This window comes from Opisthocomus hoazin, chromosome 5, assembly GCF_030867145.1.
Source record: "Opisthocomus hoazin isolate bOpiHoa1 chromosome 5, bOpiHoa1.hap1, whole genome shotgun sequence".
Taxonomy (NCBI): domain Eukaryota; kingdom Metazoa; phylum Chordata; class Aves; order Opisthocomiformes; family Opisthocomidae; genus Opisthocomus; species Opisthocomus hoazin.
In genome coordinates, this window is record NC_134418.1 from 77,754,616 (window position 1) to 77,774,893 (window position 20,278).

General features: G+C 39.7%; 1 protein-coding gene across 28 annotated transcripts in view; it reads left to right on the forward strand.

The window, feature by feature from the left end:
• Positions 1-20,278, forward strand: part of TENM3 (teneurin transmembrane protein 3) — a 1,446,905-nt gene that overhangs the window by 1,321,316 nt on the left and 105,311 nt on the right. For all 28 annotated transcript variants that reach the window (XM_075421787.1, XM_075421794.1, XM_075421795.1 and 25 more), the window contains one exon: positions 5,278-5,516. In XM_075421787.1, coding sequence (XP_075277902.1) covers positions 5,278-5,516 — 239 coding nt within the window. The remainder of the gene's footprint in view (positions 1-5,277; positions 5,517-20,278) is intronic.

Genomic DNA, 20,278 nt, shown 5'->3' on the forward strand with positions numbered 1-20,278 from the left:
CTGTGGTCGTTCCTGCTTCTGCTTATTTGGTTACAGTTGCACATGGATTTTGCACATGTTCCCTATCAAATAAGGTTATCCTCGTTCTCCATAATTCCTTGAATGAGCTGACTTGGTCATTGTACTGCATATGCTTGCGGGAATCCTACCCCTTGCACTGCTTTTTAGACACAGACCTGCAAAAGTCCAGGTCAGAGATAATGTCTAACATTGAATGCCTTTTGTAGTGCAGTCTTCTCAGTGTTATAGCTGTTCTTCCTCAGTGGTCTTCTGGTAGCGGTCTGTAGTGATCTGAAGAGCCCCATATCATTAACACCATCATGGAACTGACCAAATTGCATTGGAGACAGTATAGGAGACAGCGCTGCAAGAAAACCTATGCTGCAATGGCACTGTGACATTGGTTACTGATCACAGTGGAATCTTTCTGTTCAGAAACACGACCAAACGAATAGATTTATTCTGCTTCAAGTGCTGGCGGTATGCAATGAAACACAAGATTCAAAGATTTAGGAGGGAGAGAGGGATTTAGCTTTTTTTAAGCACATACACTCTAAATACAATTTTATTCTGATCAATAGTGTTGTAGCTCTTAAGGTGAGGAGTGTTTCGTTGTTGTATATGCATAAGGCTCAGTGATATTGACCTTTATTCTGTGACAGCAGTCAGCATCTAGATAATAATGTTGCACAAAGTAACAATAGCTGCCTTTAAAGCTCTCTGGTGAGGGGATAAACTACGATGCATATTCTGACATACTTAGAGAAGTCCTGTGTGACTTTTCATGCCTTGTGACGTATTTGCCGTGGGATTCAGCACTCTGTTGATGTGGTTGTGCTGTATGAAATACTGTAAAACAGAATGAAAATGCTGCTAAGAAAGTAGTTGGAAATTATAAGGTAGGCTTTTTCACAAGTCTTCCAAGAATATGCAAAGCATTCTCTATAGGATGCCCAAACCCAGAGAAATCATAGCTGCAGATCTCAGGGATTCTTTTGCAAGGTGAAGCAATTTCAGCATAAGCTGAAAAAGCGGAGTCATGTACCTCATGTAAAAATTATATTAGGAATGTTAAAGTTACACAATAATTCCATACAGATTGAGACCAATCTGTTTAAAAGTAATGCGAAATACTCCTTTTTGCTTGGTGATAGTTTATTTGTATAATACAGTCTGGAGTTCAGGCCTTTCCACATGTGTTTATGTAATACTGCATTCAGTGGTGCATAGTGTCAATTTTCTTCTAAACTAGAGTCACAGACCCTTTCGTAAAGGAAATTATTCTAAATCCCATTTCTGTTGCTGGACACTTGGCTGTCTTGTATCAGAGGTATTTGGGCTTATGGTCTGAGCCTTACTGTCCTTGAATGTTTTGATAATCTATCTCCATTTCTGTAAAGCCACGGTTTTCAGTTAACTTAATCTTTCTGCCCAACTCGTGGGGTTTTTATCACTTTTTTCCCCCTCCTGCTTTCCCATTTACTGACTTTAGAAGAGGGTGCTTCAGTTTTATTTTTCACAGAGGAAGTGGCAGCACAGAGAAAATCTTATTTGATGTGAATCCTCTCCCCCACTTGAGGAGGAGGAAAACCATCTGCATGTCAGCAGGTGCACATCAGCACTTGGTGCTCAGAGAGTGCCGAGTTAAATTAAAAGCATGAGTATTTTATTTTTATTCATATCCTTCTGTTTTCTGAGCTGACATCTTAGAGGTTTTTGATGCTGTATTTCTGTCTTATCTTATAAGGGCGGAAGCTTAAGTAAAATGCCTACCATTTGTGAAATAAAGCGACTTCCCATCTGTCCTTGCATCCAACGATTAGTTCGTGACATAACTTTGTGTTTTGCTACCGGTCTGTAGTTTAGATTTGTTAGGTACTGAATTCTTACCCCCTAAAATGTTAAGATTAACTGCACTTTTAATAGAAATCCGCATTGAATAAGCAGTCAGAAATATATATTGAATAAACATTAAAGTAGAAGATTATTTGCTCTAAAAAGTGATTTGAATTATTTAATAAAAACATAGTTACCTTGTCTTGTAAAGTATTAGCATGATTTGCTGGATTTTTGTACTCTGAAGCTTAATAAAATATTTAAAGTGCTGCTTACATGAAGATCTAGCAAGCGCTTGTTAGATGATCAATTTTGAATGGAAGATACGCTATTGCAGATGCTGTAAGCTCCCTGTGAGATGAAACATAGTGTAATTGCCAGTAAGTCAGTGCCTGGTCAAGTCGTGCAAACAGCTTGGGCTGTAGAAATCAGCTATTTGAGTTCCGCGGTTTGAAAAGACAAGGTAGATGGATATATAGATAATTAAAATCATTTGTGGATAGATTATGTTTCAAGAGCGTAAGAATTTCAGCATTATCTGGAAGCAGCCTGGGTTTGTTGTCAGATACCATATCCTTCTGAGCGTCTCCGAGGAACGCTGTTTGGCATGCCTCAGTGAGGCAGACAAGATGTGCAAGTCTGATAGCGTTACTCTTTAAATACTTATCACTCAGAGTTAATGTAGCAGGAGAGTCTCTGACAACTTTGTTAGTAACTCCACTCATTAGGAATAGAGAGAGCTAAACAAATTTTCTTAACCCAGAGGAAGATGCCAGGCTCAGTTTTCTGTCGTTATTTTTACCTCAGCGTTCTCCAGCCAGCCCGTGCGACCACTCTGGCATTGTATCCGTGGGATTCGAAGCAAATGAGGAATAGCTTGAAGAGGGGAGCCGTGCTGTGTGCTGCCTGCAACTACACGCTGCTGAATTCACATAGAAAAGTTAACAGTTTTCTTTCATTGCCTTGATGCCTGAGGTGGACTGTCAGAGCTATGACAGCTCACACCACCACAGATACGCGGCCATCTCCCGAGTTTATCTAAGGGATTAACTCCTCAAAGGCTTTGAGAATATGGATTACAGTCTCTAGTAGGCTGTGCTTTACCAAAGCCAATGTCTTGGCTCTCACTTTCTCAGAAAAAAAAAAAAGAGAGATCAGAGGCTGACGGTTTTGTTGCATTATTTTGTTAAAGCTTAGAGTATATGGAGTTCCATTCAAGTGCTCGTATAATGCCAGTTTCCATTTTTAGTCTGTTGAGCCTAACAGCGAGAGCAGGAGGATGTAAAAATTGCAGGTTGGTCAGGCAGCTTCTTATTTTTAACATGGAAACTGATGTTTAGGGGGAGTATTATTATTATATCTACTGTATGGCTTTCCTTCAGTCCCCTAAAAGAGTACACATTGCACATAGAGAGGGAAACAGCCACCTTTGTGTTTGGCGTTTTCTTGAGATCTATGTAGATGTTGTTTGTGAAATACACCTGGACATAGCATTTACTATAAGTAGCCAGAAATGAAAGAACAATAAAGGTCAAGTGGATAAGACACTTTATCAGGACTTAATTAATCCACATGCTTCTGTGAGTCTGTAAAATCAAAGGAATGGTGTTGTAAGGCGTAAAACATTTTTTACATAGGGCTAGTTATTATTATTTTGGTGTTTGCTACATAGAAAATGTCACAACTTTTAATGAAATACCTTCTTAGACGGGATTTAAACTACAAGGGCTTTGTCTTTTGAAATTATTGGTAATCCTCTGAGCTCAGAAGCCAAGAAAAATTGGGATGTGCTGTTGTGCATCGGTAGATCTAGTGCGTATCCTTCTGTTGTTACTGCCAGCAACTTTAATATTGTTCAAAATGAAGTAACCTGTGTAGCGTATTTCATGGGATCATGTTTGTAATGCAGATATTTTCAAGGAAAGGGCTTATGCCACCATGTTCTAGTTCATCTGTTAACCTCCCATAGCAAAATCACCTGCAAATAACAAACCTCGTTTATCAACCACTGGTCTTTTTCTCAGGCTGCAGTGGGGCAAATTAATTTCCAGTGTCTCTACGGCGCATTTCTGGCGAAGCCGCTATACCTGTATAGGCTGGTCCATTACTATGCAAGGATCCAGGCATGGGTCCTGGCGGATGGAAGTCCCATCAGCTGAGAAGCAATCCACAGGGCCATGTGGTGTAACTGGAGGGCTTTCCCCTCCACAGCTACCTCACGTGGTGCTGGAGCCTCTGACCCATGCTGTATAGGTGGCATGCAGAAGGCAGACGCGGTGTAGGCTTGACACAGTTGGCTTCAGGAGGACCTGGGTGTCAGCAATTCATGAGTGTCTCTTACCTATTAAAAAATGCCAACACCTCTCTGGTTCTGTTTAGCTGCTTTGTGCGCTTGGTAAGTTCAGAATTCTCCACAGTGTGCTTTCTTGCCATTTTTAGCTGTAATGTGTTCATTTTGCAAAGCCTTATTAGGTAAGGCCAAGCCTTACACTACAGACTTGCCAGCATAAAAAATTAGTGGAAAAACCCCTGGTGCAAAGATCTTTGGCTGAGGTTTTTTGTTCATAGAGTTGTATACGTGCCTCAGGAGAAAGACTCCAGGTAGTATATGCCGTGCTTAGAGGCTCTTCCAAAATAATTCTGCTTGCATAGACTAATATTGAAGGATTCTACTATATATGGGCTCAGGGAATGGTGTTTCCTCTAGAAATTTTAATTGAACAAAATTAAGTTTACTGGTAACTCGCAGAGTGTATCTTAACTTTGGCTTTGCTTTTCATTTCTGTTGCTGGCTGTGGTTCTTTCTGAGCACTTACTAAATATGTTTCTTTAGAGTACTTCCCGGGCTGTAACTAGCGTCTGTATCCATAATCAGATCTTGATATGGTAAGATTACGTGCAAGGAGTTAGAAATAGTGAACTGAGTATTTAGGACATAAAAATAATCTTTTAAGTGACTAATTTTGGCAAAATTGCCAAAAGTTTGTCTCTGCGAGATTGCTGTTTTCTTTGTGCTTAACCCAGGAAAGCTGTGATAAGTAGTGTGGGCTAGAGTCAGATTGCTCATTATTGACTTTTTAATGGAGTTCCCCGTAGTCTGTAGCGGAAGCCAACAAAAATAAACAGCAGCAGAAAGCCTGTCCCTACTTGTCGGATAAACTCTGAGAGACCTCCTCCCTACCATACTGTGTTTTGGGTAGTTCTGTTTCCTGCCTGGATACCAGCGTATTACTAATGTTTGGGGGGGGGTCAGTCTTTTCTTAAAGGGCAAGTGCCTTTTTTATGTGTGAGTGTCGTGACAAGTATTGCTTCCATGACCCTTGGTAGATTGGATGTTGTTAGCTGTTTGAAACATGGGCAGCATTAAACGAAAGAGGTATGACTGCCTGTGCTCCAGCTTTATTTACTTTTATACTTTACCTTACGCTCTTTCTTCCGCAGGCATTTCCTATTCAAAACAGGAACAGGGACCACACCGCTGTTCAGCACTGCAACGCCAGGGTACACAATGGCATCCGGCTCGGTCTATTCCCCTCCTACTCGGCCACTACCTAGGAACACTCTATCCAGAAGTGCTTTTAAATTCAAGAAGTCTTCGAAGTACTGTAGCTGGAAATGTACTGCACTCTGTGCTGTAGGGGTCTCAGTGCTGCTGGCAATACTGCTGTCCTACTTTATAGGTGAGTCCCATTTTTTATAATTCTCACCATGAGTAGGGGTGTCTGATGGATTGTCTATGGACTGTGACATACCAACCTCTAACTAGCAAAGTTTTTGGTAACAGTAAAAACCGCAACAATGGTTAAATGCAAACTCCCAGTTGTGTAGCGGAAATAGAAAATTTGAATATTTTGCAAGCGTTCTGCAGCATGATAGTGGGTGAATTAACTTCAAAGAAGTATCTGAACTGCAATTAAGCTATGTGGTGTCTAGTTCTTATAAACATATGTGTAAAATATAGGCTGTGAAAATTCCGTAGTATGAATACAACTTGCAGCATATCCGTGGAACTCTTCCCCTCATTTTGCATGAAATATAACGATTGCAGCATTTAGTAATGCTCACTATCACTTATCTCATCATTACACACACGTATGTTTGTGTACAGAGCTACAGCAAAAGTCTAATCTAGACCTTTGTTTGCAAGATAGGGAAAATAGTTGTCCAAAAAGACAACATGCAGAGAAGATGGAGACTTCTTCCTCTCTTGTGGGTTGTTTAGTTTTAATTATTCTCTCTTTTCTCTATTTGTTTGGTGAATTCCATTTCCCAATTTTTATTTTAGAGGATTTCCTTTATTTCTTCATCTCTTGAATTATTTAATTTCATAAATGTTCACTATAAATATTATATAATTTGAGTTTTAGGCAGTTAATGGGGGCAGTGCTTGTGAGAAAAATGTCGTTGACTTTAATAAGGGAACAGAACAGGCTCTTTTTATGCTTGCAATTTCTTCTGCAGCTTTGTCCACATTACAGATTTTTCTGCTTCTGAGTCCATAAGTAGTTTTCAAAGACTTTCTTCTAACTGATTCATTAATCAAAAGTTTAAGTCATCACAGTTACGGAAATATAAGCATAAGGGTCTGGTTTTTGGTATTGGTTGCACTCAGATTCAGAGCCTTGAGAAGTCAAGGAAAGAAAATAGAAAGAGGAGCATCAATCCTTCCTTCCCTCCCTCTTTTTAAAATCGGTGTAAATTAATAATAAGCCTATAGAAGGCCTCACGATCCTTAAATCTTCATTGCCTTTGTTGAAACAGGCTTGCTACGTTTCAATCCAAGGCACAGCGTAAGCTGCATAAAGCCTTTGAAGTGCTTCTTACTGGGCTGAAGCTCCTGTGAACAATGCAAGAAACTGGGTTGCTGAGTAGCTGGACAAATCGCTCTCTGCCCCAGCAAAGTAGAGCTCCTTGAGCACCCTTTCTGCCTCAGCTGCCATCCCCAAAGAGCAAAAGAGATGTATGCAAGTGTGGGGCTTGCCACTGCTGTCCACCCCCTTGCCATCCCTGGATTTGTGGTTACTCTGTGTGAATGTGCACAGGAGTAGAAAGGTGTGGTTTAGAGTTAAGCTTTAGCACTGCATTGTTTTTTTAAAGTGGGATTGAAATAATGCCATTTATAAAACACGTTAATTGTGCTCAGTTGCCATAATATTGCCTCATAAGTCATTGGAAGCAGACATCTGCTACTAAATAAATACGTAAATACAAAAGAAGGATTTCAGTATGAACTGTCACTGTCAAGAACTGGGAAAAACAGCCATACAGATAGGAAAATATTGAAGACCTGATTCTGAGCTGAGCTCTACACTTGCTAGCCCCAAAGAGCCAGATTACTTATGAATCTGAGGGGCACAAGAAGATAGCTGTACTGGATTATTTCTCCCACAGGCACATTAAGAAATATAAGCATGTCTAATGCACCTCTATTCCTGTGTTCGGGAAAAAGAACCGAGTGAGTGAGAGCTTTCAGCTCCACACATCATTTATTCACATACCCTGTAAAAAAAAAAAACAAATATAGCTGTACAGCATTTCATGGGCGCACGCCAGCTCACATCCTTGCTGAAATAAACAATGCACAAGGGCCTTCCTCTGCCCATAGTCAATAGGGAGCTCTTTGCCTGCTGGTGATATTACACTATTTCAGCTAACTCAGCAATCTAAATGTAAAATCCAGCACTCAGGGATGCTCTCTAGAGATCTTCAGGTCCATAAAACCATGAATGGATTATGCTCATTCATATACGTGGTTTTCCCATCTCTACAGATGTAATATCAGAAATACTCTCCATTTAATAGGCCATCCAAGTATAAATCGGTGGAAATCATTAATGTCAGATGGAAATGGTCCTTCATCTTGGCTAACCGTTTCATAGCATAGGTGTGAAAGGGAAATGACTGAGTAGGAAATGGGTCATAACATAATAAGATGGGAAGTACCGCAGTATTGTGTGACCTCTGGCATCCCGTCGCATGCCTCTAATGCAGTGGTCTGGCTCGTCTGCTGAGGTTTGCAGTAGCTGAGGTGGCGCATCACGTTTGTAAAGCCGATTTGAGACATGTTTTGAACTTCACAGAGAAACGTTGCCACGAGTGTCAAAATGCTACAGCCCTTGCTGCACAATATGCCAGTACACATTGAGAAGGGACATGGTGTGGCTGATGGCCACTGTGTGACTGTGGCAGCTGCAGACTGGAGGACTAATGGGACCGCTCACCCAGTGAATGGTGGTGTAACCAGGCCCTCCTCAGAAAGGCAGAGAGATCAATGTGTCATGCCCAGGCTGATTTTAGTTGCGGTGGATACGGGGTAGAGAAAGTGACTTCAGATCCCACTGCTTCCACTCAGGCAACATAAGGCAAAAGAGACAGTTTGCTAGACTTCGTGTCTGCCTTTGTGGAACCGCTCAGTCAATTACTGCTCCGTCAATTAGCCCAGCCAGAGGAAGGAGCTGGAGCAAGAATCTGGTCTGTCTTGCACTTCTTCCATCACTCTGACAGCAAAGACTCCTACATTTGCAAAGTCTACAAAGAGGAGGTGAGAGCAGAGGATGTCAGCGTGGGGGGAGACCAGAGCAAATGCTGCATTGTATGGCCACGTAATGCAGTCTTGGGGGCCACGAGGAACTGAAAATGTTATTTCAGTCTAAAGGAAAGTAAGTCACACTTCAGCCTCCACACATGTTTTTGCTTTTCTAGTCCTCGTGGTCTCTCTCAACCATTTTGCAATGTACAAAATGTTTGAGTTCATCATTCTTGTCAATGAGATCTGCTAATTTGTAGAGAAAGTAGAAGTGAGTTGTGGAAAACTCTGGTTCTTTGTTTAGAGGCTTCATCTGCTGTTAAATGGTTGAGAAACAAGGAATTAAGCAACAGAAACATGCAAGTGCTGAGCCAAAAGATGGTGCAGCGACATATAGAAGAGTGGAATTAGAAAATAGCTCTAGTTCAGAGCAAAGGATTCAAAGAAAAGCTCCTTGAAATAATGGGTTAAAAAGATGGGGAATAAAGAATATAAGCTGCCTTATTTGAGGATCAAGATTACACTGGAATTTCTTCAAGCTGCTCGTTTTCTTCACTGCTATCCATAACCAGATTTGCAACCAAGTAAGAAAACAACTGATTTTTTTCCAGCGTGAACATTTTAGAATCTTTTTCTCTGTTTGGAAGGCTAGGAAAAGCAGTAAGAAGTTTAAGCTGTGAAAAAGTAAGAAATATGAAGTTGCCTTAGTTTGACCTCTCTCTATATACAGATTAATAGTTTTACCCAGGCTTTGTACGGGGAGTCTGTGTGAGAGCCAGAAACAGAGTCCAGCTTTACAGTGTAGCAGCGAAAGCAGAACGGTGTCCTCCTCCTCCCCATGGCCGACTGCCTCATTCAGCATCCATCATTTGCAGTGAGGAATGAAGGGAACATTTTGTAGAGCAGCTCCTAGGTCAAACGTGGGCATCAAATCAAAGTTTCGTATGTAGCCTCTGTTCGTCAGTTCCACCTTTTGGGGTCTTCTCTGTCCACTCTTGGTTTTTGCTACAGAAAAGTCCACTATTCAGTTACAGAGAGCTACATCAGTCAGGAGGAGTTGGTTCCGGTACGTTCTTGCATAGCACAGACTCTGACCAGCCATATTAACAGACTGATTGGTACTGTACTAACTACCTCTTCTTTAGTGTGTATTCAACAACTAGATGAAATTAATGTCAATCTGGGGACATAAGGGCCCCTCTTTCTTCCCCCGAAATTGCTCTGGCAATTGATTCTCTATTGCCAGTGGCACTACCTTGACATTGACTGAGTCAATACAAGAAGCTAGTGCCATTGTCACTGTGCATGGAACCGAAGAGGTGAGCACTTCTCCAAAGTCAGTGCTGGAATAACACAATGCCAGACTCAGTCAGCTAAGCTTGAAGAGTTGTACACTGAAAGATTGCATACATCTGTCATGAATGTTGTGTTACATCTACTAAATAGGTTTCTATTAACATAAAACATTCTTTGAGTACACAGTGAGACATGACCTATTTCAGTCAGGCCTCTGCTGTGCCGACTTCTTCACAGCAATCTGTCATGCTTCAAGTCTGTTGAGCGTTTTACCCTCTGTGTACCTTGGGATTGATCATTTTGTTAGCCTTAGCTCTGCAGCCAATGGTCAGGACAAGGATATACACCAGCCACCTATTCTTTGTGATAAAGCAAATATTTAAATCTCAGTGATAACAGAAGGACATCTCTTCTGTGGGAAAAAAAAAAAAGGCAAAAAAGGAATTTCACTTAATTAAAAAGGCCACAGGACTATTTTTATCACTAGTGCCTGCTGTGAACAGTTAAGCAAATCCATTTTGGACAGAAAAGAAAGCTAACATTTAGACTTAACAACTAAAACGTCTTTTGGGAAAACATATATTGTAGTTGATATTTCATTCTATGAGAAACAGTAGAAAAAATGCTGTTCTGCTATGACACAGAGATGACCATACAGTCATAACACAAATTGCAATGAAATGTGAATGGGAAGGAGATAGCAGACTTGAAAGCCATGTTTGATAATTACAGATAATTTGTATTTTCCACATTTGTATAAAAATAGATACATTGTGCTTATTCTGTAGTTATTATATTGTGCATTCGTGCTTTTTGTCCATCTGAAAATGTTACTGGTTTATTGTTATCTCAAGATATTTGAAGTAAGCTGAAAGTGTATACGCTGATAGATTTCTAATAATGGACAACTATCTTTAGAGTTTTCTCCAAAACTTACTGAGAATGATAAAAAGGCAACTTAAGGTAAGAGGTTTTAAGGTAGAAAGAGAAGAAGGAGGTGGCCAGGAAAAATAGCAGAAAAGTTTCATAGTTAGAGGAGACTGACACAGAAGGACGCAGGGTCTGAAAATTGCAGCTGAGGGTCAATTAACTATCCTGCAGGTAAGTTTTAAGTAATCCTTAAAAATTAGAAAACTGTCTGTTTCTGCAGACAGAGGTTAACTTTCCATGTCGCCAGTGCTGTTTCCGAGTTTGTTGTCTGTGGTTCTCCCCTATTACTCGGGATTTAGTGTGACAGCTGCTGGCATTCACATCTGTTCCCAGATGGCGGAGGACCAGATGCCTTTCGTGTTGGGCTCAGTGGCAGAAGTTTTAGTAGGGCAGAACCACCCTCCCCAAAACTAATGGACTTATAACCGTGACAGTTACAGAACTGAATTTTTTGTGACTAAAGCAATGACTAAATATACCTGTAACCAAAAGGAATCTATTTTACTTTATCAATAAAGAACAATATAATATTTCTTTTTGACTGCAATGCCAAGTTAATATTATTCTGCTGTTTGTAAAGCTCAATTACTGCCAGGAATGAGGAAAACAACTTAATTAATAATGCCATTTAAATGAATTTTTTTTTACAATTTACCCAGCATAGGTATTGTAATTAACAGGCATGAGGGAGTATATCGTTTAGTTGCCATTAATCACCTTTACTTTCATTATGTGTTTATAGAAACTATTTTTCTCTTTGACCTGCATTTAGTTTTGAGTATTGTAATGCTGTTGTCACTGAGAACTTTATCAATAACTTTTTTTTTCCACATTCTCTCCTCATTTCTGTCTGCTTTCCTAGGTTGTGCTGGGTCCTTAGCTATGACTGGAGCTTCACTGGGGTGTGTGGGCTGGAAATATGTTCCTTGTCTGCAGATATGTGGCAGATTTTTACAGTTTGCCAGGTTTATGCTCTCACCCCATTTCTCCTTCCGTCGAGTTAGAGGCATTGAGGTAGACTAATACATTTATATATCTGATTCTAAGAAAAAAAAAAAATATCAGAAATATTTTGCCTGTCCTCTTAGTCTGTTGTCATCGTTTGAAGAAAGTGCTCTGAGATTTTACAGTGTACCGGATTTACATACCACAATGTAGTCAAGCTACCATCCAGATTTCTACAGCAGGATTACTTCTCTTCTATAAACCTTTCTGAGAAAGCATATGAGCTGTCTAAGCGTGGCTTCTTAGTGTTGTCTGATTGTACCAAGTGCTTAGGAGAACCATATCAATGTCTCGTGTTCTTCCTCAGTGTGTGGTTCTATCTGGAGCTGTGAAGGCAGACAGTGTCTGCAGCACCATAGAAGTACATAACTCCCTCCAAAGTCGTAGGCAACTTCTCATTTTAATACTCCTTGGGGCTTTTAGGGAAGACAGTCTCTAGTGCATTTGGAGACAGCAGCAGTGTTCCCAGTCATCTTTTCTTTTCCCAAATAAAAGATTTCTGGAATCAGTTCAGGCTTGATGGGAATTGGAAGTGGCTGCCTCTCAAAGAAAGAAGCTGTGGATTAGGTACAGAGTGATGTCTTGCTTCTGTCCGGAACGGACGTTCCAGGTCTTGCTTAGTTCCAGATGTCATGGGCAGCCAGACACTGGCTCTGCTGATGGCAGCGCTGTGGGCAGGCTTCTGCCTCCCCAGCCTGATGGCTCTGCTTGGCGCCTGGCAAAATCTGCTTGCTCGTGGTTTGAGACATCAGTGCCACGTATTGCTCTCCTCTGGCAGCAGAGCAGATGCGTGGTCTGACCACAACGCAGGACCAAAGGGGTTGTAGTCTCTTCAGCTGGACCTTCGGAATGTGTGGGCATATATCTGGTGAATGCAGTACAGCACAACTATTTAGCAGGTAGAAAGGTAGAAGCCACCTCCTGAAATTCTAAAGGACTTTATCATCCTGAAAGGGCCTTAGGAAAGTGCTTGAAGTCTGAAGTACCAGTCTCTTAGTTCCATTGTAGTACTTTATAATCTTTAAAACCAGAACTATAAAAGCCAGATAATTGATGTCTGTAAGCCATGCCTTACTGACATCAGTTCAGGCAACTCCCTTCAGTCATTTCTGGCAGTATTCAGATATACATGTGACTCTCCACACTGGTTTTATGCCTTAACATGAAGCTTAATATTACAGCTAGGACTTCCATGACTTTCTGCATTGCACAGATTTTCAGCTATGTCTAACATGAGATAAATTGATTTTCCTTATCCCATAGCCATAACTTACAAGTTATCTGTATGAGTTTCATAGATGGTTTACAGCATTGCTGATGAGCTCATTGTGCCTCCTTAGTGTGAAAATATTTTGTAAACAATAACGTAATTTCTTATGTTAATCACATTCTTTCTTTGAAAACTGGGAGACAGTGAGAGAATGATTAGTCAGAAAATGAAGTTGTTATGCTGCACCTTGTTACTGGGCTGAATTGGGCTGAAAATGTTCTTAACATCCTTCATTGAAATGGTACAAAACCTACACATGTTGAACATCGAAGTCCTCAAGCATGAACAGTAAATAGACTTTCTTCTCTCTTGCAAGAGTACCATTGTGGGTAATGCCTCTCACTGATGTTTTTGAGAAAAGATCTCGTTGCTGTGTTTCAGGCTAAGTGCAAAGCGTAATATAATATTTACTATTTCAGGAGTGCACGGTATTAATATTTGATTGGTGTTGTGGATGTCGCATGCTGTTATTGTTAGTGGCACTGAGAGTAAACAGTCATTGAGAAAGATAATCCTCACACAGAAGGATGTAGGAACATGTAATTGGCAGTCAGGAGGTTAAAAGAGACTTGACAAGATTTCAAGGGATTAAAAAAGTTAATCCGTCAAGGGGCATACACACCTCTGCTCCGGAAAAGGCTTGTATTCTAATTAAGATTTATCACAAGGTATTTGGCAATAGTCCTGTCACCCTTCCACTTTTGCCCAGTGGAGCAAATTGAAACTCAGTAATCCTGGCAACGTAACAGGTGTGGTAATAAACTACAAGATGACATGATGTCATCGTCCAGAGGTCCCACGCTGTGTCATTCTGCCATCATACGGTGACGCAACGTGATGATGTTTCAGGAATACTGAAATCTCTTGCAAGCATGTTATGTAGAGCTGTGGGCCCTTCTGCACTCCTCCTGTAATGTTCTGGCAGACACCCAAGTAGTAGCAATTTTTCAGTCTAATGAGAAATGAAGTTAAATTACACTAGATACTTTTTTTGGATAAATAGCAAGCTTAGAGTAATTTAGGGATGTAGTTCCTATTTTATCAATGGAGATAAACGTGTAGTATCTTTTAGCAGCGTGTAAGCATATGTAATACTTCAAATGTATGCTGATGTTTAAGAGAGTTTGCAAAGCAGGGATGAAATTACTCAGGTTGTTGTGGACATAGGATTACAGTCTTCGCTGGTAGTTTCCATTAATTTCTAACTCCTGTCTGTGAAGAAAGAAGCCAGCCGTTAGAGGTGTGCTATCTGCTCTGATATGTGAATCATAAGACATGTATTAAAACTGGTAGTTTTGCGTATAAATTGCATCTTTTATAAATTGCATCTTTTCTGTAAATTGCAATCTTTTCTTTAATCTTTTCTGTGAAGGGAACCGCTTGGTCTCTTTAAATGCTTTAAAAAATTCATGCTGTTAAAAATGTCTGATTTAGATGAGACTTATGTAAACCTCCCCATACAGAAGCACTTTAGAATAAAAAAGTGAAGTCCATGTGTCCAAACTTGCTGTGAGCAATAGCATTTGATGTTACATTTATGACTGAGATCGCAAGAACACATGGATTTTATATAGGTGTAATTACCCCACTGCAGTGATTAATTATGGATGAAAGTTAGGTGTCCTCTGCAGTGGGCAGGAATCTCTAAATATGAGATCCTTCATTTTCACACGGATACCTCTTCAGACAGCTTCATTCGCAAAACAAAAGAAAAAATGCTGTCTCTTAGGAATCGTCACCTATAACAGCATATGTAGTTTTATAATCCAGGAAAAACAAATATGCTACAACTGTTTAGATGATGTGGATGCTTGCATTTGAAATGCTTAATTTTCCTCAATAATAAAACTAACCAAACAAATCCAGAGTAGTTTTGCCAACATTTGATGAAATAGGATCACACAAAAGAATCTTTCGTTATAGCTCTATAGAAGGAGTAATATGGGGGGGAGTAGGTATTGTGAATGAATATCAGCTGTTTGGAAAATTAGGTAGGTTCACAAACCTTGAAGTAAGGAAAGAGGTATGTTCCCTGTGTTTTTAACTGAAAAATACTGCTATGTTACCGTTACTACCGTACAGGAAGAGTAGTATTTTTATTTCAAATAATACTCATTAAAAACTCTAAGACAACAGCCGGCTGCGTAGAATGAACACCCTTTGCTAACCACTGATTTACACGAGTTTCACAAGGTGTAACACAATAACTGGGCACAATAAATTTATCTTCACTTGTGAAAGCTCCAAACTTATCTGTTGTTTGCTCTTCTCTTTCATCTTTAAAATGCCAAGTTTCACAACAGTTGAGGCATTTTTGCTGGACAGTGGGACCTCATTTGACTCGTTCCAAATCTTTTCACACTGCCAAGGAATAGATCTTTATATTTTCAACTTACTTGCCTGGTTTTTGGTCCGCAACAGCTTCTTTTCTGTCTCTCTGCTGTTATTAAGCTCAAGTAGAGATAATAATATGCAGGTATCCACATGTTTGAGAAGGAGAGATACAGTCCTTCTTGTTATTTCAATTCAGTTGGAGCGAAAAGTAGAAGATCATTTTAAAACACGTCCTTATTACTGATCCAGTATCTTTTCACACAGTAAAAGGAGTAATTGGTTTTCTCCATCAATTTTGTAAGTGACTGCTACTTTAGAGCTAAGACTGCCTATTTGTAATATCACCTGTAAGATTTTGTAGTTCAGTGTCATGGATGATTTTATTTTAAGGGGGGAAAAAAATCTATGTGAAACTGTAATCCTAACTTGTTTTTCTCAAGGCTTACATAACTCTTAAAAATACAAAGTGGCTTACAAACTGGCCTGCAAGCAACAAATGAGGGGCCTTACAAACAATTAACAGTAAGATTGTCTTTATGTCATAGGTTCCTTCCATAAATTATATGTGATAAATTGTTTTTTCTGGTTTTTTGTATACCTACAGTATATCTTTGCTCAGAGGAATAGTTTCATAAAAGCCATGTCTCACTTTAGTGAGGCCTCTGAAGGAACACGGTGTGTTATTCCAATGCACATAAAACACATTAATGACTATTTAATAAAGGATGCTCCATCTCATAGCCAGTCCCCACTGTGAGGGTCTGGCCCAGACACACAGCTGCTTAGGCAGTTGTGGTGCCCGGTGATACAGTGAGGAGCTACGTCCCCGTGAGGAACTGAGCTGAAGCAGAGGGTGGTGGAGAGGGTTCGGTGTAGGGATGACGGCAACCACTGAGCTGTCTTAAACCTTGGGTTTTTGAGCCAAGGATTTGCACAAGACTGTTTGCTTAGGTAGATAGCTAATGGCATGCAAGTTTATATTGGAGGTGTTGAGGTAAGGTAGAGTTGTGTAGAAAGACCTCTTTGATGGTGAGCTCAGCATGTCCGTTCTGTTTTTAAATATGGATTTAAGTGGCAGTTCTGTGGTTTTGCAAGTTGATCTGCATGTAGTGGTTGGTTTATGCATCTGCATAATTGCACAGTTCAGGTGAGTGAGTGGTAATTATCATGGGCAGATCTAGATCACCGTGAAGAAGTTTTTCAAAGGGGTTATAGGTGATTTTGGTTAGGCCGCAATCACATACCTTTGATCTACAGGTGGACCACTGTAATCGTGATATCATGAAGCTTAACAAACAGCAAAGAATTAGAAAACCTATATATTGACTTGCACGTTCAATCAACTTGCGTATGATCTCAGCAGGAAATTCAAAACAAAAGCTAATTTATGGAAAAATATGGAGTTCTAATCACAGTTTAGCTCCGTGGGGTTCCAAATAACACACTACAAGCTCTACTTGCAGATGCTTTCATCTTACATTCCAGATTTGGTGACATTCCAAAAGTTCTTATCAAACCTTATTATCATCTTTTATTAAAGCTTATTACATTTCTCCTTATTGCATGTTTGCTGTAATATTCTGTCATTCTTAATATGGAATAAAAAAGCTTTGATCTTTTTTAGCCAGTCATGAGACGGAAATATGCAACACAAGTATTTCACTATATACTATAAAATCCCAGCTCGGTGTGTCCTTTGAACATCGCATTAATTGGCCCCTGTTTCTTTTTCCTTTGGTTCTTAATCTTTTCATCAGACTGCACTTCTCTATGCCATCAACATGCAAATAGGTTGTGCGTGATCATATAGTGCCATTTCATTATTATCCTATCCCTCAAGAGATTTGTAGGGTTGGGTTTGGGGGGTTTTTTTGTACGAAATAACGCTTTTGAACTATGAAAATAGTTGGACCCGTTCACTGATGCTCTTGCTTAAGAAAGATGTTTCCAGTGAATTCGGAGACATTACATCGGCATTGCTTTTCTTAATGCTTCTGTTCTGTGAGGGCTGCGATCTAAAGGATGTCGCCCTGAGCAAGACTTCTGTTGGAGTTGTGGAAAAAAACTAAAATAGATAAGCACAAAACCTGAGCCTCAGCTGTGTTCCAGAAAGCAGTTGAAGGGAGGAAAGGGAAAGAGCTAAAGATTGAGAAGGAATAAAGAAATGCCTGAAGGAATACAGGGAAGCAATTGTCCTCCAGTCTTAACCCAGTCTTGAAAAGCATAAATCAGGGGAATATTTTTTCTCCTCCACAATACTTGTCAAAATCATTGATTAAGACTGTATTAGACAGAAACCCAAAATTTATGAAATGTTTTTCATGCCTCTATATGAACTGAAAGAGACAAAAATCCCTTGTGTCAAAGGAGTCAACAATCTGATATGCACTTCCCCATCATTTCTGTACCTGTAATGATTTTTCACCGCCTTGTTAACTGTGAACAACATTCGCTGAGAAAAAAAATAAGCTGTGTTGAGGAGAAAGCCCAGGACAATACTGCAGACTATAGAGGTGGTACTGGAGACTATTATGTAATGGAGAATGTTGGATGATCATCAGAATAAATGGACAAATCTGAAACAAGACATTAACAGATCCATCTTATTTAAATAAGAAGCTACTGAATAATGATCTTTGTTTCTGTTTTAAGAAATCTGTATTCTCCCTTAAGCTTTGAATGTGCCTCACATAATGCTGGTGACAGAATTAGACCATCGTTACATAAAAGTCCCTGGCTTGACAACTAAAATGAGACATCTAGCCGTGCAAGTTTTCAGAGGAATAAACGTCCCATTTTGGGGTGAATGTAGTAAAAATAGTTACAGTGAGACTACCACACATATGTATGTCTGAACAGTTCCAATGCAACAATACTTTAAAATGGTGTATAGTAATCTTTGGCTAGTGGTCACAGACAGTAGATTTATCTATAGTGGATAGCTGATATACCTTTTTTGCTATAGTTTTTCTAGGCATTTTTTTCTGATGTGTTTTGCAAATTCTTTTTTAAAAGGTTCCAAGAGAAAATGAGGAACAGATCATAAAGGCTGGATTTTTTTGCAGGTGAAAGAGTAAAATCAATGGACCCATTCAACAGAGCAGGATAAAAGGAACGAGACCACGCTTTTTCAGTTACTGTATTGATCTTGATATGTATCGCTAAGTTTTTCGTATAATGCTATACTGAAATGTTTTACATTCAGAATATAGGTTCAGAAACTTTCATATGATGCTCCTGGTGGCTAACGTTTTGAAGATGCTCGAAAGCATGCACTTTTAAGTTATTTTAAACCTAGAAATAGCAGGCTTTTTGTTGATTTGAGAAAAACAGTAACAAATAAAGAAGTTGTCTTTGTAACTTTTAATTCACTTTATTTAAAATTTTAATTAACTATTTTTAATTCACTATTTGATCTGCAGCAACATCCAAGGCATCCTATTATCTTAGAAAAAAGCAAATGAATGCAAATCACTGGCAGTTGATTTGCACATCTTCTGGTCCACTCCAGGTCCTTCAGAATAAAATAGGTTTAGATTCTAATTACAGCTGCAAGAAAAATATATGGGAGATAATTTTAAAAACCACTTCAATGTTCAAATATTTCATTTGAAAATGTATTGCCAACAGGGAGATGAACTAGAAGATAATCCTTCAACAAGATTAAGCAATAATTGCAATTTGCTTAGTTTAAATTATAATCTTTTTGCATTGCTTTAAATATAAATGATACTCACTTTTCCTTATGTGCAAGTGTGCATATATATTATTCTATTAACTCTAGGGAAGCAATTTTGTAAATCATGGTTTGAAAGCACCAGCACCCAGAAATACGTAGTAGTAGCAGTCCTGGAAGAGGAGTTCAGTGTCTTAGCAAGAAGCTCATCTTCAAGCACAGCTTCATGAATAATAAGACTTGATTACCATACCTTGTAAAACACATGGGGGAAAGGAAGGAGGGTCGCCAGCATCATGCAGTTGCTCTTGCCAGCTTTCCCCGCAGTGCCGAGTTCTTTGTGTTTATAGAACATATGCCATAGGCCTTATCTCCAGAGGTCTTGGGGAGATGCTGGCTGCTTAGAGATAGCCGGTGTTTTTTTCTTTCTGGTGTCTTGTGTTAATTTTTCATCTGTTGTTATTCTAAGAAGAGCTGGAAGAACGCTGGAAGTCCATTTCCCAATTCAGGCAACTCTGGTTTTGCTTCTTTCAACTTAAAAGAATCCTCGTATCTGTGACTTCTTGGTCCCCTGAAATGCAGTGCCACCTTTAGAATTCTTTCACTGCAAAAAACAAGTTTACCATATTCAGAATGGAAGCTGTTGAATTACTGGCGCTTCTGATCAGTACTTCAGAGACTTCAGGTTCAAACTTCACTATAGGGCTACTTCTGTGAATAAAGCCTCTGCTTACGTGCATATGGTTTTGCTTGTTTGTCCTTACCACCTGCATCTTTAATGTTTTCGCTTGCACAGCTCCTAGAGTGTTTGCTATGACCTTTGCTTTTCATACGAGCCTGTTTGTCACAATTTGAAAAAAGATCTGGTTGATCCTGGTGAGTTACGATAGAGATGTCCTTGAATTTTGACCAGAACAATGAGTAAGTTTCTCTGGTTTTTACTGCATGTTGCTATTCTTTCCTACAAAGAGAAAAAATATTCTTTCTTTCTGATAGCAGTCATAAGCCCCTGCATTGTATGTGTACTCATATCGGTGCCCAAACTTTGTTTTCTGTTCAGAGCTACACCCTGGATACTGGAGGATGCTACAACTAGCTGGCCCCATCCTCTTACCATTCCAGAGTATGGGGGGTGGGGGGGAATGGAAATGCAGACAAGCCCAGTTTTTGCTAAATGAAGAAACAGCTATGTAAATTGGTTTTCTGTTCCAGTTCTTTTTTGTGTCTCTCGTAACGTTAGCAGAAGAGAGCTCTGAGCTTTCTCTCACAGCGTTAGGAGGAGAGAGCTTCGCTGCAGCGGAGGGAAGGCACTCCCCAGTCGAAGGCAGCAGGTAGTTGTCAGCTCTCACGGTTCTCGTTCTGCCACATAGTTACATAAATTATCCGTCTCTCTCTTACCAGCTGC